Source organism: Leptosomus discolor, chromosome 7, assembly GCF_034619465.1.
Source record: "Leptosomus discolor isolate bLepDis1 chromosome 7, bLepDis1.hap2, whole genome shotgun sequence".
Taxonomy (NCBI): Eukaryota; Metazoa; Chordata; class Aves; order Leptosomiformes; family Leptosomidae; genus Leptosomus; species Leptosomus discolor.
The window spans coordinates 39,504,100-39,521,851 of NC_141397.1; the positions used below are offsets into that span (position 1 = coordinate 39,504,100).

Here is a 17,752-nt window from a genome sequence, read left to right on the forward strand (position 1 = left end):
CAACTCTGCTCTGCAGCTAATGTAAGAATATCCTTGAAAAATGTGCTCTGTCACAAAGTATCCCAAAAAATCCTCTTAGTCTGGAGGATCCAAGAGTAACTTATAAAACGCACAAACAAGTATACCCTGTACCCCAATCTGAACACTGTGAAGGAACAAGGATGCGAAGACAAAAAGTAAACATGACCTTCAGCCACTGATGCTTCTGACTAAAAATGGTAATGATTGTTCCATCTAGTACCTTATTTAGTTCAAAAAACAAGTGACAATGAAAAGACACCGTTTCAATGACATTTAGGGGAGAAAAGGAGAAATAGAATTCATTTCAGGAGCATTCCACAAAGTGGAATTTCCTAAGGTTGCTTCTTGACCACTTGCATGTTGAACGTTGGTCTGACTCATCTTGGGGCCTGACCCTCCCTTTTTCACAGCAAGATGTTGACTTATCTCCTGGCCTAAAGCTAATATATTTCTGGTTGTTAATCGCATCTTTGGAATCATAAAATTTGAGAACAGCTAGAACAGCTTGAGGGTTCTTCTTCTGCTTCAGTTTTGTTATGTTGGAGGTCTGCAGTAGCCTGGCCCACTGCTCTGGAATGCCCTGTAGATGCCAAGTGGAAAGAATGAGCATTTAGAATACTGAACAGCCACAGCCTCACAGATCCCATGCTACCTGTAAGATTACTTTCACAAATTTTGATTGACACCTTACCATTCAAATTAGTAGCTTATACACTAGATGCAATCGTTCTCTAACAAAATATAGAGCTAAAACCAGGATCCAACCTTAAAAAGGAAAGAAAGTTCGGACAGAGATAGGAGAAAAAGGGCTTGAAACTCATCTTTAAATCAATTCTGCTCTCTCATGGCATAACGATTTAAGGCTTAGCTTGTTTTCCTGGTGATTCAGTGCAGACATAACAAGACTGTTCTATATTTGTGGACACCACTGTGTATTTTAGGAGCTTTACATTGGATTTTTAATGCTTAATAATGCAAACACATCTTGCTGAAATGATCACTGCTGTCTGATTAAAAGCTAAACCCCATCCTGATACAATTCATTTTCAGCGTACCAGGGAGCCCTACAGGCTTAAGAATCTGCATTTAAATTCTCAAAATCGTAACACTGAGTTCTGCCACTGCTGCTAAAGATGTCTCTTTTTCGAGCTCCTGTAGCTCTCTAGGTTCTCTACTGTAAAGATGCAGAAACCAGGGACTTGGAAAACAGGCTGAGAGTGCCAAAGCCTTACATGAATTCTCGGACATCTTATGAGTGAGGGTGACATTTGAAAATTGATCCAATCGCTGAAAGCCTCAGCTCTGCATTGAAATTATATTAATGAACAATTGCTTTAAATATCCTGTATAATTTCCTGAATTTGAAAGCCTGTCATTTTCCCCATATACTGCACAGCCAACATCTACCAGCCAATTGCAGGGCTTACTGAATGAAAAACTCCACCTGAAGTCCCTTTACACTCAGCCTTGGTGCCACCCTGTGGTGGTTTGGCCCTGGCCAGATGCCAGGTACCCACCAAAGCCACTCTATCACTCTCACCCCCTCAGCTGGACAGGGGAGAGAAAATATAACAATGGGCACGTGGGTCAGATAAAGACAGTTTAATGAAGCAAAAGCCGCGCGCGGAAGCAAAAGCAAAACAAAAGATCTTATTCTCTACTTCCCATCAGCAGGCGATGTCCAGCCACTTCCTGGGAAGTAGGGCTCCGGTACGCGTAGCGGTTGCTCTGGACGACAAACATGAAACGAATGTCCCCCCCTTCTTCCTGTTTTCCCCAGCTTATATTGCTGAGCAGACGTCATGTGGTATGGAATATCCCTTTGGACAGTTTGGGTCAGCTGTCCTGTCTATATCCCCACCCAAGTTTTTACCCACTCCCAGCCTACTGGGGAAATGTTGGGGAAGCAGCCTTGGTGCTGTGTGAGCCCGGCTCAGCAGCAGTCAAAACACTGGTATGTTATCTAGCTACCACTGCACAGCACGGTGAGGGCTGCATCTCAGGCAGACCCATTACACACCCCAATCTAGGTTTTGACTGAGTTGGAAGTCAGTCAATCTGCATATGTTTCTCATCTCCCTTTGATTTTAGCAAATTTCGAAAGGAACTTCCCTTGTGGTCATCCATCTCCTGTGCCTTTTACGACTGACAAACCTCACTTCAGCCCACTTTTATTGACCCTGATAAAGCATACGTGGAATAAAGTCTGAGAGAATCTGCCTTCACTCTGATGCATCAAGAACCCATGTTCAACAGAGATTTATTTCTCTGAGAAATGGTCACAATAGTGCCAGTTCTGGACAACTCCCAAACACCCAGATAAACACAGCATCAACCCACATGCAAACATCTATCCTGCTGGTGGGTACCTCAAATATTCTCCAGGCTTCCCTGGAGAACCAGTGTGCTCCAAGACTAACTACCACATGGTTAAATAATACAGTAAAGAGCTGTTTGTAGGATCTTTACTAGTGCCAGTGGTACATCTGTAACAGCGGAGAGGGGAACTGCCATTCTACCAAATACAGTTGTCATTTCAGTGGAAAAACTATGGAACAAATGTTATAGGATCATAGAATCATTTTGGCTGGAAAAGATCTTTAAGACCATCAGGTTCAACAACTATCCTAACACGACCAAGCCCACCACTAAACCATGTCCCTAAGTGCCACAGCTACACGTCTTTTGAACACCTCCAGGGATGGTGACTCCACCTCCTCCCTGGGCAGCCTTGTCCAATGTCTAACCACTCTTTCAGCAAAGAAATTTTTCCTAATAGCCAATCTAAATCTCCCTGGTGCAGCTTGAGGCCATTACCTCTTGTCCTGTCATTAGTTACTTGGGAGAAGAGACCAACACCAGCCTCACTACAGCTTCCTTTTAGGTAGCTGTAGAGAGCAAATTACTGTATTACAGTGCTCACTTGCAGTATGCGAGAGTTATTAACACAAACTTAGGAATAAAGTCACGCTTAAAGCACTCATGTAGAATACAAAAAAGTCACATCATCTCATATCTTTCAAGAAAGTACTCTGCATCCCAGGATCCCACCCTCTCCTTGGCTGCCCTCCTTACCTGTGTGTCTGGTCGACATATCCTCACCGTGGACCACGTTTGCTCTATAGATCTGATGTGACATGACTTCACGCTAACAGTTGTGAGAAACCCAGAGATATATTAGAGGTTTATACTGTGCTTCTCACAATGGGACTCTATATTGGGATCTCTAAAGGCCAGTGTATCACCGTCTATTAACAACAATACATAAACAAATACATGTGCCATAGTTACAGATCAGCAGGAGAGAAAGGAGCAGTTGAGCAGTTGTTCAGGTCCTGTCTTTGCCTTCTGTATTCCCTCAGTGCACTGCCAGTGACAGCCATGCCATGCACATCAAAAACAGCTGGATGAAGACAATTTTGCATGTGTCTTACTTCAAAAGCAAGTGTCCCCTTCTACCCTTACCAACCAGGACGGAGCTTCGCGAAATCTATTTCCTGGCACATCAGTCTTCTAACATAAAGCACTACTATGCTCACGGACTTTTAATTAACGTTTTTCTCTGATGTTTTACTATTATGTCTGCCAGCTTCCTAAGTTTACCTAGGGGTCTCATCCAAAGGCTGAACTCGCTATGTATCAGCACCCCTCCCAGCCTGGGTCTGTCTTTGCTCACAGACAGTAGCTCCGCAAAGCCTCTCTTTGTGAACCTTTCTTATTCTACCTTACAGCCTCCTTTAGTTGGAAGATGCTCTGCTCTTCATAATTACAGTCTAGAGTACTTTGGATGTTTCTAATCCTTTCTCTGCGTTGTTGTATTCACCCTCATTAAATAATTAACTGTCACCTTTTGTCTGTACTGCACACCTCTACACAATGCTAGGTGATGAATTCTTTTCAGTTAGCATGCAGTAAAGACGGCAGCAATGTATCAAATACAAATGCAAAGGGTTTTCTCCTTTTATCTCTAAGACGATGTTCTTTAATTTTCAGGATAGATGTTTCCAGTTACAAGACATCATCTCCATTCGGCACATATAACTTTTTACTGTAGAAAACTGGCTTCTCCTACCTCATCATTTGCAAGCAAATGCAGTGAAAATTAGATTTAAAGGATCATCAAGTTCAGTTCAAAGCAACAGTCAAATCTAGAAGTGAAATAAGGCATTATAGGAAACGTTCCATCAAAAGCAGCCCTTGTCCATTCTAGGCCTCTCCTGCTAGGGGGCAAGTGTTCCACCAGCTCATTCCCTAAGATTTGCCTCATCTGCTTCACAGACCTCTGCCTACCATACTGTGGATATAACATCTATGGTCCAAACGCTGATAAACCATAAATTAAATAAAGAACTCAACATCTCCTTTGCAACACCTTCACCCCTCCCCAGTCTAAAAACTCTGACACTTCTGTCTGTGCCCTGCAAATCACATCACTTCTGTTTTATGTAAGCTGGCAAAATGAGACGAAAAGGCACGACTCCTTTGAAGCAATGACTGACCGGATTCAAGGGGTTTATACTGTACATTCCTATTTGATTTTCTCATAAATGCCCCTCACGATACACTCCTGCCGCACAGCAGTTAGCCACAAGGGCCACCCACACCATCTCAGCAACTATTACAGACTAAAAGAGAACAAGGAAAGAGTTTTCTGTCTTCCACGGTCTGCAGCATCACCATTATTATTATGTTAAAAGAGTAGTTGTTTGGCAGAAAAACATGACTCAGATAAGTAGCAGCTTTTCTCCAGAGAGGGAGGAAGGGTTTGACCCCACGCTTATGCCCTCCTGTTTGCTTGCCTCCTCTTCATCTCATTCTGTTCTTTCCTCCATCCCCTCTCCCTTCCACTGTCACTCACGCTGTCCTCCCATCCTCCTTCCTGCTCTGCTCCTCCTGTCCTACCCCAGCAGCCTTGTCCTTTTCTTTCTCCTCCATTAATCTTAACCCCACTGGCTTTTTCTACTTCCCTCTATTCTTGCTTTTCTGTACTGGAGGCAACCGGATGACTAAAGGTCAGACTGTTCCCATCCGCAGCTCAGTCTAAAGCAGCTTCAGCGGAACTGATACTGTTCACCTAGTAATCTTAAGATGGATGTACCTCTTCAGCAGAAAGGGGCATCTGAGCTGTGGTGGTTCTGCTGCCCCTTCATTTCTTTAGGCTGAATGCTCTACAGCACCTTCACAGAGCCACCAGTTCACACACAGTACTAATTTATTCCATAGCACAGCAATTACAGGCGGTTTAATGAACGAAGAACAAGGCTGTATCAAACAACCAGAAGAACACAAGTAATTCCCTTCTGCTCTCAATCCTCCTCAGGCAAAGCACTCTGCTGAAAGGAAGCACTAATGCTGTGAACTCCACCGAGGCTCCCATCACCACCATTACCTCCGAGGAAGGCAGGCCAATTTCACAGCGGCAGCACGGGCTATGGGGGAAAAAGTTCAGCTCCTTGTTCCACAAAGGTTGCTCACATGACACTTGAAACAAATTTCAGTTGTCTGCCTCGGCTTCCTGCCCTCAGAAAACGGGCTACCTTACCCCAGAGATGGGGCAAGAGGAGCTGTACAACAGAACTTAAGGAGGTCAGGTGCTAAGGGAAGGAGCAGGACACTAATGCCTAAGTGGCTTGTTTCAACTGCAGAAGCACAGAGGGGCCCCACAGAGCCAGCAGTGGCTTGCCAAAACCAGCTTTTGAACACAGAAGTGCTCAAACCCTAACTGAAAACCCTACACTCCAACAGGGGAGTGACTGCAAAAGATTCCTGGTCCCCAAGCACAGCAGTCCCAGTACACACCATCACCTTGGAGAGACCATACCGTAGCGTATCCATCCTCACATCCCTCCTGTCTCACCAGCAAATGGAACACAACAAAGTTCCTGCAGGTTTAGGCAGAAACACCCTGCCGTGGCGTTTTCTTCACGTTCTCTTTACTAGTACCAGTGGTGGACTATTAATATAAAGTTGTGATGCTGCAAAGTACTGCATTAGATGAGAGCAGCCGTATCAATCACCTTCTGTTTTATAAGCAGGACTCTCTAAAATGTGTCACTGAGTCTGTGAAGCACACACAGGCCACCTGATACCCTGACCTACAAACCAACCCTGAGACGAAACCACCTCAAGGGCCTTGGCCAGCCAAGCTAAACTTTCTCCGCTTATTATTTCACCCAACAAAATCAAGCTATAAATCTTAGCTTACTCACCCTCACAGTCACATTGAAAATCACGATACCTGTATGCTTCCTCAGACTGCTCCGATTGCTAGTTAATTACATCTATTTTTAATGTCACCGATCATTTCCAGGAGGGGTTGTTTCTGGATCTCCCCCTTTCTGCATGCATTTCACACAGCACTTCCTATTCAAGAAATGTTCTCTCGGAGCAGGGTAATGCCATCCCGCTGGCAGTCAGGAAAAGAGATGACCCAAGTTCTTCCAGGAACTAAACAAGCAAGGAGAGATTTTAATTTTGGTCTTTAAAAAGAATCAATTGAAAATTAATGTTGTTCCCAGAAGGGGACATTTTGGAAAGCACTCTGCAGGGTAAACCAGCCAGGTCTGCCTGAGGAACGGGCCCATCCAGTCACAGCCTTCACATGAGAGAAGTCATCAGGACTTCTCCTGATTGAGGGGAGGAATGGGGCTGAAATCGTGCCTTCTACTGCCTGTGAGGAGTTCTGAATGCCAGACTCGCTCCAGCTGCTCCACATGACCTGTGGAGAGGACTCATGAATGGGGTGGCTGAGCAGCCCAGGTGAGCTGGAGCTCTGAGGGAATGACCACAGTGCCATATTTCTGAGCTCTCCTTGGAGGAACAGTGAGGCACATCAAAGGTGGAATCCCCCTCGAAATCCAGCTGGATTTTGTGCTGCTGATCACAACTCTTTGAGCACAGCATTTCAGCCACTTTTCAGTCCACCTCACCATCCACATACCTAGACTGTACTACAGTCTGTCTGTGAGATACCATGGGAGGCTGTGTTGAACACCGTACTAAAGAAGAAATAGCACCCACTGCTCTCCCATCACCACCGAGCCTGACATCTCCTGGTAGAAGGCGGTCAGTGTAGCTCAGCATGAAATCTCTGCTGACTATTCCTGATCATATTCTTAGCCTTCATTTGTGTGTTGCTCCAACAGCTTCCCAGGGACCAAGTTGCAGCTGACTGGCCCATAGTTCCCCAGATCCTCCTTCTTAAAGACAGAAGTGACATCTGCCTTTTTACAGTCATCAGGAACATCCCCAGGCACCAGAACTTTTCAAAGATAACCAACAGTGGCCTTGCAGTGACATCAGCCAGCTCCCTCAGCACTTGTGAGTACAGCCCATCAGCTCCCATGGCATTACAAAAAATTAAGATCCCTTCCCATAATTCTGTAAACACGCTAACTCAAAACACACTCCTTTCTGACAATACATTTCAAAGCATGCAACTGAAATGCTGTCTCCTGCTCATTTAAAAGACTCTCTTTCTGCAATCGCACCTTGCAGGTTTTAAACTGAGCCATTCCTTGTCCACTCTTGCTGCAAAAGCAACAAGAGCCTTGCTCCTGTTCCTGGAATGTAAGTGCACTGAAAATAACAACCCAAAAGTGTCAGGCACATTGCCTTCTCATTTCTGCCAATGTCTCTTCAAAAGTACGCAATCTCATCTCTGTTTTTACTGAAAATGCAAAGCAAAATCCAAAGGACAGGATTCCCCATCTTAACTATCAAGTTATTTTTAAAAAGCCAGTCACAAAACGCAGGCACGTTTTACTGGCTTTGCAACTACAAGAAAGTAACTGACTGAATGCCACCTCCTCCTTTGAAACATGTTACTAGAGCCATTGGAACAGAAGGCTTTGGAAGGACTTTAGCATGTTCTGCAACTAAAACAGAAAACAGTGGCAGAAAGTAAATATGGCAACCCACAAACAACAGAAAGCAAACTGAGATGTAGCCACCCATTCGCACTGCTGATACTTCACTTTTATCCCCTCCTCCTAGGAAGATGGAGTGAAGCCTGGCTTTCTTGTTCTTCCCTCAGAGACCATGGGGAGCGCTTTGGAACTGTGGTTTAGTGCTGAAGAGTTGCCATTGTTGCTGTTCATCCTCAATGGTTGGGCTGGAGATTTCTCTTCAATATTGAGACCATCGGACCCTTCAGCAGCCCTCACAGCCTCCTGCAAAAGCAGAACAGAAAGCAAGCCTGTCAGGTAAGGATGCCGAGGCTGGTGTCCTGGGGAGGGATGAGCGCAAGAAAAACCTTCTGGTAGAATTCAGAAGCCTCTCTATTAGAAGTTTGCTCTGAATGATTACTGCGATAAATAAATGCAGTGGCCAATTCCTAAAAATCACTTATTACCATTAAAATAAAGCTTTTTTTTTTCCATGTTAAAGACTTTCAAATTTTTTATTTACAACTTCTTTCCTGTAGCTGTTTACAATTCAAATTTTCCTCTAAAATCAGACTTCCAAAGCAAAATTTAAATGGTGTACTGAAACTACCTGGTATCTTAAACTATGTGGTAGTGAATCATTTTTATGATATAAGAAAGAAGGTGCATGTTGGGGGGATATCGACAGCAAGCATTATGATCTCTGTTCCCTCCTTGCTCTGTGTTTGGAAAGCGTTTAGTCCTGGGGAACAATCTGCCCAAAGGAAATTCATTCAGAAGTACCAATTCAGTACTTTCTTACACATAAAAATGAGCAATATGTTTGCTTTAAAATCAATCAAAACCTAAGCAGGAAAATTATTACATCCTGAAAACAATTCAAGTCTTCCTCTTTCTCTCCTGCTACCACACACGCCTGTTACCATAGGGTTGTTTGTGGCACAGCTTTGAGTAACAGCACCATAAAGTTCCAAGCATGGTACCTCAGCAAGATTCTGACATGAAACAGTTGGTTTCAGATAAAAGAAATGACATTTTTCAGCTTGCTCGAGAAGAAAAATGCACCTCAGCTGTTCACTGAACAGTTCTCTCCCTTGCCTGCCTTTTACAACTGCTCCCCACTTTCCCCTGATAAGTTCCCAGCTTATCGCAGTTGCCATTGGACTGTAGCCTTCCTTGCTGCCCCTCACCCTGAGGAAGACCAAGCCCCAGGTCTGGGGACTCATCCTGTCCCTGGCTGCACAACAGCAGTGTCTCAGGACCCCTGTTCGATTTTATGCTGTGATTCAGAGCCACGCTCCAGCCCTCGGCTCCAGGCAGAGTGCTATAGTTTACTTAAAACGCTAATTATTTCAGTGAAGCCCAGTTTCTGTCCTCACTGCTGTGCTCCCATTCCCTTTCCCTCCTCTCCCACCAGGAGGAGCTCTGTGAATCCCTGTGACTCTTCCCACCGTTAAGCTTAGCCTGATGCTCATCCGTCTCCTCTGGTACCCCAGACCAGTCACCTCAGCGGGGAACACTGCACTGACCTTACTGAGCACAACGCACAGCAGTGCTGTCGGGGCTAGAAGAGCTCCACTCCACCCGCGGTTTTGCTGTTTGTCTCAACTACATCCTCCCTGTTTCCAACTCTCCCTTGGTAAACTACCAAGATAAGGACACTGAGGAACCTGCAAACAGGGCAATGAGACAAGATAAGCCCATATACGGAAGAAAGACTCAGATTTCATGGAAAAGACACTAAAGGACACCAGAGACCACCAAAGACCCCATGGAAGCCCTTCAGAGACCCAGGCCGCATGCCTAATAACTATGCAACTATGATTATGATAATTAGTTCCAGGAAATAGGATGAACATATCTAAACTTTCCTGGAAATCTCATGCCTGTGTATGTAACAGGGGGATAAAAGGTTTGGTTGATGCCGCATACGGGATGCACGTCGGGTGGAGCGATCCCCCGTGCAACCGGCGCCGCAATAAAAGAACGCCTGCCTTGTAATGCTGCATTGGGGTTAAGAGGTTTATTCCTGATTTTGGTGACAACTACATCTAAGATTAAAGCAAGGCTCCTAGGGACAAGCTTGCTTTTTGATGCAGCTGACTTACTCCCAAAACATGGGTAGGGGAGAAGCGTACCACCAAGATTCTTATCCGATGTACAGTCATCGGGGAAAGGAACCAAAAGCTTGACTTCAGCATTTTCATGCTGCATAAAATAGTATTTTACAAGGTGCTCAGGAACAACTTCTTTTTTTAATTTTGGCTTGTAAAACATTCACTACGAATACGAGTCTTGAACATGAATAGTCTTATTGTAGAACTTGCACAATCTATCAAGGAGAAAGCTTACTCACTGTTAGATTTCTTTATTTCCTCCTGATGTTTTAGTTTTTCAAACAATGACTGCAAAAAATCTGATCTTTCCACATGTCTAGGAAACAACACAAACAGCATCTATGTCAGCACCTACAAAGAGATTCCACTTCTTCTGCTGTTGTTGTAAGTCGCTTTCAAACATTAGAACTATGATCAGACAATGAAAGTTCTACCTTTAGTGCATGCGCCAAGCCTCTAAGAACCTAATGTAAATATTTGCCACCAACATTTGCTGCTGCTGAAGGGGGAAGATTCTGTGGGCCGAAGAGAGTTTACTTTAGAATATAAGAAACACACTGACCTACATGCAAGTTATTTGAAAGACCACAACAGCCTCCATAAACAGTGTCTTCTCACCCCCCTACGCAGTTGTTAGTCTAAGAGACTGATGCTGTTTTTCTGATGTGAGTGCTTGCAACTCAAAAAAAAAAAAAAAAAAAAGGTAATGTAGCAGTCCTTTCATTAATTTATCCAAAATAAGACAAATAAGACCAATTATTAGTCTTCCCTGCAGCAGACACACATGAAGCAGCTATACAAAAGGCAAGTCTCGTGTAATAATGTCAAACCACATTGGGTGCTGCAGGCTGTCTGGGGCAAGATTAGTGCCCATTTACCATCCATCTCACCCCACAACACCTTGTTTCAGCTTTGTTAACTGCTACAAGTCAACCGATAGAGCCACTTCACAGAGTCAATCAGTGCCCCAAAGACTTCAAGATCTTCATCTGAAGTATCTTTTATAACTTATTTCAATGGCAGTTACTACGGCTCCGCTCAATACTTCAGAAGAAAGTTAAAACTTGAGCTTTAGCATAAATCCCAGTAGTATGGCCTTTAAAAGAAATAAAAAAGCTTCAGCTGTTTTGGTAAGAACGTATAAAAAATCCTTACCTTGCTCTCACCAAGGTCTGACACCCATTCTTTGACCAAGTTACTCAGTTTTCCAAGAACAATCAGCCTGTAAAGAAAACTCATAAGTTTGCCCTAAAAAAACTGAAGAGGTTAACAAGTTTTACAGTTTTGTTATACCTGCGATTCAGTTCTTCCTCATTGACGTGCAGAAAGAAACTTTACAACCTGAAAGGTTATAAAGTAGGTATGTTTATTGCGCGCAGATGCACAGGGGATCGCTCCACCACAAACGTGCATGCCCATCGTGGCCACTTGTCCAGTATTTATACAATTAAAACACTACATATTCCAGAGACATCTATACATGTTCATGATCTATCCCCGAAAAGGCAGTTCCTTCCGGTCACTCCATTTCCATAATCTCCGCCTTGGGCCCCTCCTCCGTGCGCTTGCGCAGTCCCTCCAGGTGGTCGTGGGCAGGGGTCTTCAGGGATGAAGGCCGTAGGTCTTCCTCGCTGTGTACTTTTCACCTCTCCCCTGAAATCTCTAATTTGGCTGAGCTTGCAGTCCCAGACCGGTTTCGGCCTGGTCTGTCCTTGAGTGCACATCTGGCTACCTCCCTTTTGTTATTGTTCGAAGATGGATGTTAGCTAGCCCTCCTTAGCCCTTATCTCCTCCCACCTTTGACACCTTTGAACTATGAATTACATCCTTGGTTTCGTCTTTTCTGTTTCCCCTTATCAGCTTCTTTCTCTAGCATTCTGGGCCTCCTTCTCAGGCCGTTTGCAGGGGTTAGTAATTAATTGCCTACTTGCATGCATGTTAGTTCTGGGAAAGCAGGATTTATTAGTTTTAGCGTTTTCTATGTAGCTCTCTATTAATATTTTCGATATATCTCCGGTTAGAAAGTATATTTTCTATATGGCCCCCTATCATCATCTTCCAATACCTCACATGGCTTCCATCGCTTCAACCAGCTTCTGAGTATGACGGCAATCTATATCCTTAGAAGGAGCCAAGCATTGGAAAAGTAATTCCATTAGTGCCTCTGAGGCTGGTTCTGCAGCCTAAAACTACTGTGGGAGAAAATAAAATGCTGAAGACTCCACAAAAGCAAAAAAAAGAAACTTATTGGAAAACACCCTTTGGCTTACAGGTTTCCAAACCAACTTCTGCTCTTTTACCCAGCATTAACATAAATGAGAAAAAAAATCCTGCTGATGATTTTTAGATAACTTGACCCAATTTAGAAGCCACAACTACTTTTTTTAAAAAACCATTTGTGGACAGAAGAAAAGATCCAAGTTGCTACCATCTTAACACAACTTATTTGCATTGCTCTAGACAGTTAGAACTAAATACCAGGAAATGAAAAGGTTTGAACTCCACTAAGGGTTACACAGCAGAAGTTTTCGACCCATTTCCGGTTCCATACCAGCTTTGATTTAAGGATATTCCCATCATCTTCCTGCTAACATTAAACAAGACAGTTTAACACTGGCTTCTTTTAGTTAAATGTATTTGCTGTGCTGCTGCTGATTCTGGAAGGGTGTTCTAGTTGAAGGACATCTAACGAAGCAGTCTGTTAAACAGGCCTGATGCAGTAAATTCAGTATTACCTTGGTTTTGTTTATGGAGGAGTACGAAAACATGAACTAATCTGCAGCTAATGTTGCTGGGAGAGCCTCCTGCTCTTAACACGGTGTTCAGCTTTTATAGTTCAGATGCTTAGCTGTACACACATCTGTTTTATCTAAATCAGTCAACATAGAAAGCAGCACAAGCCAAGCTCTGTTTGTAGAGTGCGTTCAAATCTGGCTCAGCGAGCTCACTGCCCAGTTAGGCAGAGCAGGACACCAGGCACCTGGGTTTGGAGGCCCCCCAGGTTACTGTCCTGGAACTCCAGTTACAGCAAGGCATAATTTCCGCCTCCAACCCTCCACTTGTCCTGCGTGTTTAGGCTTATTTGCAGTCAGAAGCACCACAGGACCAACAGGGCAGGGCAACGTTAAATGAAAGGCAGCAGTAGCTTTTTGTTGTTGTTGTTTTTGTTTTTTGTTTTTTTACACCATAGAACTCTTGCTTTAGAAAGGGAAAAATGGAGAAACCCCCCGACTTTTCACTACCAGCTGAAACCAGCAGAGAGAGAGGAGTGGGACAGGAGGCAAGAACTGTACTTAACAGATCAAGGATCTCTACAGAAACACTAGTAGCAAAAGGGGGAGACCCATTAAAAGGTCTATTCAACTCCTCATGCTTGTCAGAGTCCATAGCCCGACCCTTAGGCTAAAAGGATTAATTAGGCCATTATTCAAACCGGATATTTTCCCACTTCACATACCGACAACTGCAGATATTATCTGGGTTAGTGAAGAGATGCTTTTAAGGTATCTGACCCACTTCAGCTGTAGTGGGATTAGGAAATGCTCAAAGGACAGCTTCGACACTGGGGTTAAAAAAAGATACCTTATTACAGCTCCTTATTTCTAATCGTTGCCTTTACTCTTCCATGGAGGGAAGACGGATTTCTTTCTCTCGGAGCAGCTTTATCCAACTACAGACATAGCTCTTAGTCATCTAGTGGGTTTTTTCCTCCCTCCTCTCCAAGAGCTCATTTTTCGCACTTTCTTCTATGTGTTTTCCAAGAAGCTGGGGGGATATTAGAACCCTGGTCCTGTTGTCCCAAAAATCAGGGTTCTTTTACCCGGTGTGCAAAGAGCTGAAAAACACACAGTCGGGATATTTGTTTAATTCCAGTTCTGCACAGAAAAGTGTGCTAGGTGATAACTCCACAAAGCTAGCATCCCTTTGGGGAAACAAGCCCAGTCTTATATACAAAATAACAACAAAGTAACTGCAGTGAAGTAAAAGACGTCACTCCTAACTTTACATACGGAATCAGACATTTACCATTCTCTTATCTCGGGACTCCCGTGGTCTTGTTTGAGATTAGTTTGGTGCCACCAAGGTCTGATGCTCCCCCTCCCCCCCATCAACTACACAAGCCCATCTAGTTGTGAAACCAGGAATTTTTGTGACTGTTGACCCTTTTCATTTGACAACACCTGGAGGACACGGGGACACCTGCTCGTTTCAGTGTCTTGCACAGCATGCTGCTCAGCGTATTTAGACATGACTTTCCCTTCCACTTTAAACAGTGCAGATAAACTAGAAGGGTTCCAGTCCAACCGACCAAACTTGGAGAGGTGTCTTCCTGCATTACGATGACAATAGCAACTCCTCGTGACCAGCCGCTCCGAGCTTGCAGTTTGGAGCAGAAAGTCAAGAGCACCATGTTAATGCAATACACAGCCACTGGAATGCAAGGTGCCAAACACATCCTGGTGTTAACCACTTAGTATCGGTGCTGTCAACTAAACACTTTTCTGCTTCAAAAGAGCAATGAAGTAAGTGATCTGCGGGTCTGAAACAAATACCCAGCCACCATTAGTCCAAATTTCTAGCAGGACTTCCATAGGGCTTCTGTAACGGTTGCACTGCAAAGATGTGATCAGTTGTGTTGGGTTTTCCTGTACATCATCACCCCACCCTCCTCTCTCCCTCGTCAACTTTGACTTGAAAGCCGGTCACTGCCTCTTTCTGCTCGCAAAACACAAAGCAAGTCCTTGTCTTGCAAAAGTCTCAGGACACAATCCAGAATCATCAAATCAGAACCTTCTACATGCCTTCGTTACTGTACACGGCTGTTTCATATTGCAGTAATCCGAGCTGTAACCATAATATACAGCACCCAGGAAGATTTTAGGAAGATTGTGCAGAAAAGAAAATTTTCAGGGTAGTGAGAAAACTTGCCCATTGGGTTTCCCACCACCCCCACCCTCCTCCTGCCCTAGCAGTCATAACCCCCTCTATTATCCTTGCCTGCACTTTGAACAGCAAAACCAACAGCCCACGCCTGTTCCAGACCTAATCCCCTGTTGGCTTTTCCTCTGTGAAGGAACAGCAGCTTTGGAAGGGTTGCCGTTTAACCGCAGCCAGCAACTAAGCCCCACACAGCCGCTCACTCACTTCCCCCCGGTGGGATGGCAGAGAGAATCAGAGGGGTAAAAGTGAGAAAACTTGTGGGTTGAGATAAAGGCAGTTTAGCAGGCCAAGCAAAAGCTGCGCACGCAAGCAAAGCGAGACAAGGAATCCAGTCACCACTCCCCATCGGCAGGCAGGCGTGCAGCCCTCTCCAGGAAAGCTGGGCTCCACCATGCCTTACGGGTACTTGGGCAGACAAACACCACCACTCCAAACGTGTCCCCCTTCCTTCTTCTTCCCCCAGCTCTTTATTGCCGAGCATGATGTCACACGGTACAGCATATTCTTTCGGTCAGCTGGGGCCTGCTGTCCCAGCTCTGTCCCCTCCCAAATTCTTCTGCACGCCCCACGCTGGTGGGGCAGTGGGAGAAGCAAAAAAGACTTGGATGCTGTGTGAGCACTGCTCAGCAGGAATGAAGACTTCCTTGGATTATCGGCTCTGATTCCAGCACAAAACCATAGCCCTTTGGTCACTGAAAAAAAAACAAAAAAAGAAAAAAAAACAACCAAACCAACCAACCAAACAAAACCACAGGAAAAAAAAAGAGCGGGACGAGCTGATTTTTTTTCCACCACAAAGCTCCCAGTCGGGGAGGGCAGGACTGGTTGACACAAGCGCCAGCGTGGCCATGTTGGAGCTGCCTCATTCCTCGCTATGACCCCTCCCGACACTGAGGAGAAGCCAATGCAGCACCAGTGCCCTGGCCAGGGAGAGAGCGAGGCGAGCTGGAACGGCTCCTAGACCGCCTTGCCCGCATTTACGGGGCAGCCCCGCAGAAACCTCTGCCGTGCCCTGCGCTCGACACCTGCAGTGAAAACTCTCGCCACCCGCGGGGCCCCTCCCACACGGTCGATGCTGACTACCCGCGGCCTGAGCCCGAGCCCGGACCCGGCCCCGCCGCGGGCACTGCGGCCCCGCCTGCCCCCGCCCGGTCCCGCGCGGCCGACGGCTCCTCCTTCCCCGCGGGCAGCGGCAGGCGCGGCCCGGCCGGCCCCGCGTGGGTCCCCGCTGCCCCTGCGCCGCGCCGCCCCGCCCCGCGGGCAGCGGAGTCCGGCGCCGCCCGTCGGGACCGGGACCGGGACCGGGACCGGGACGCGGCCGCCGCTCTCCAGCAGGCCCCAGCGAGGAGGCGGTGGCTCCGCCGCTCTCCGCCGCCCAGCCCGGCCGCAGGCCTGGGCCAGCCCCGCTCTCGCCAGCGGCCGCTCCCGCCGTGGCAGGGCCGCCCCGCCCGAGCTGGCATTCTTCTAGAAAAATTAGCAGCAGTGTCACCAAATGTAAAATCAGCTATAAATTTAAGACTCGACTGCCGAGCTTCAAGCATTCGAGTTACACCCTTGTCATGCTTATAAGCCTTCAGGGACTGTTTCAGCATTATCCTAGGCTTCAAGGTTTCTTCTAGCATTCCTGGCAGCACACCCTTTCTTATCGAAGGCTGCCACAAAGGGAACAAAGAAAAAAATTATGTTAAAAAGCCCAACCTAAATAGTTAGGCGTAAAAGCAAAACCCAGAACAGTTAAGATAATCACTGTTAAGAGGACAAATTAATTTGCAAGGTGCCTTAGGCACCAACGCTTTGGCTCTTCCCACAACTACTACAAGCGATTTAGAATGCAGGCAAAGTTCTTAAGGGCAGGGTAAATAGCTTTTTGGTCTTTGTTTGCATTAGCCCCACTAACCCAATGTTTAGATAACCTTATTGACTGAAATGGGACTTCATTATTTAACTGTTAATTCTCAAAATGTTAAATGCTAAAGGAATATTATCTTTTAAAAATTCTGCCAATATTCTTTACTTAAAGTTTCTGTTTTACGTTAAATATATGTATGCTGGTGATTGGCTAATTGTAAGAGCTCCAGGCCATATTTATTACTTCCTTACAAACCAGCCAGCAGACACGTAACATCAAATGAGAACAACAGGAAGCATGTCAGGGACTTTCCTCTCCCGAACCATGACTCTTTTTCTAGGAAAACATTCTGCTACACGGGCAGAAGAAGAATGAAGTGTTACACGCAGATAATTACTGTTTGATCCCCAAAATGCACAAGTAAAACAGAGTTTAATTATTGATGAGATAAGCCTTTGGTATACATGAAAGCATAAAGCATAAATATTTCCTGAACTGCCAGAAGGTCAGCTGTCTGACAGATATCAAAAAACATGGGGAAATGGGAGACTGACTGAACCTCCCCCCCTTCTGTCTGCTCGTAATGCAGCAAAATATAAACTACAAGATCAATATGATCTTAAGCTAGTCAGCCAACAGGAAGGGAAAATGCCTGTCACAGAGCACTAATACCGTTACCTTGACAAAAGCTGCCCCACTGGGTGACACTGTGATATCATGTCTAATCCGGTAAAGTAAGTCAAGAAGTACTCTGAGAGATGTACAGCCAAATTTGAACGCATCCTATCTAGTAAAGAGAAAAATTAAATATGAAGACAAATTCATTCATTTACAGCCCAATCAAGGAAAACCACCAACTCACTTTAAAATGCTGGTAACACTAGCAAGGATACAATCATAATTATAATCTCAGGTATAAACAAACATACTATCATTCA

The 17,752-nt window shown here is 45.2% G+C and overlaps 1 protein-coding gene across 1 annotated transcript in view; it reads right to left on the reverse strand.

The window, feature by feature from the left end:
• Nucleotides 1-16,587, reverse strand: part of LOC104343515 (serine/threonine-protein kinase PAK 3-like) — a 33,837-nt gene extending 17,250 nt beyond the window's left edge. Inside the window, 2 exon segments of the mRNA XM_086468561.1 lie at nucleotides 11,180-11,246; nucleotides 16,049-16,587. Of these exon segments, the coding sequence (XP_086324687.1) occupies nucleotides 11,180-11,246; nucleotides 16,049-16,587 (606 nt within the window).
• Nucleotides 16,588-17,752: the final 1,165 nt, after the last annotated feature.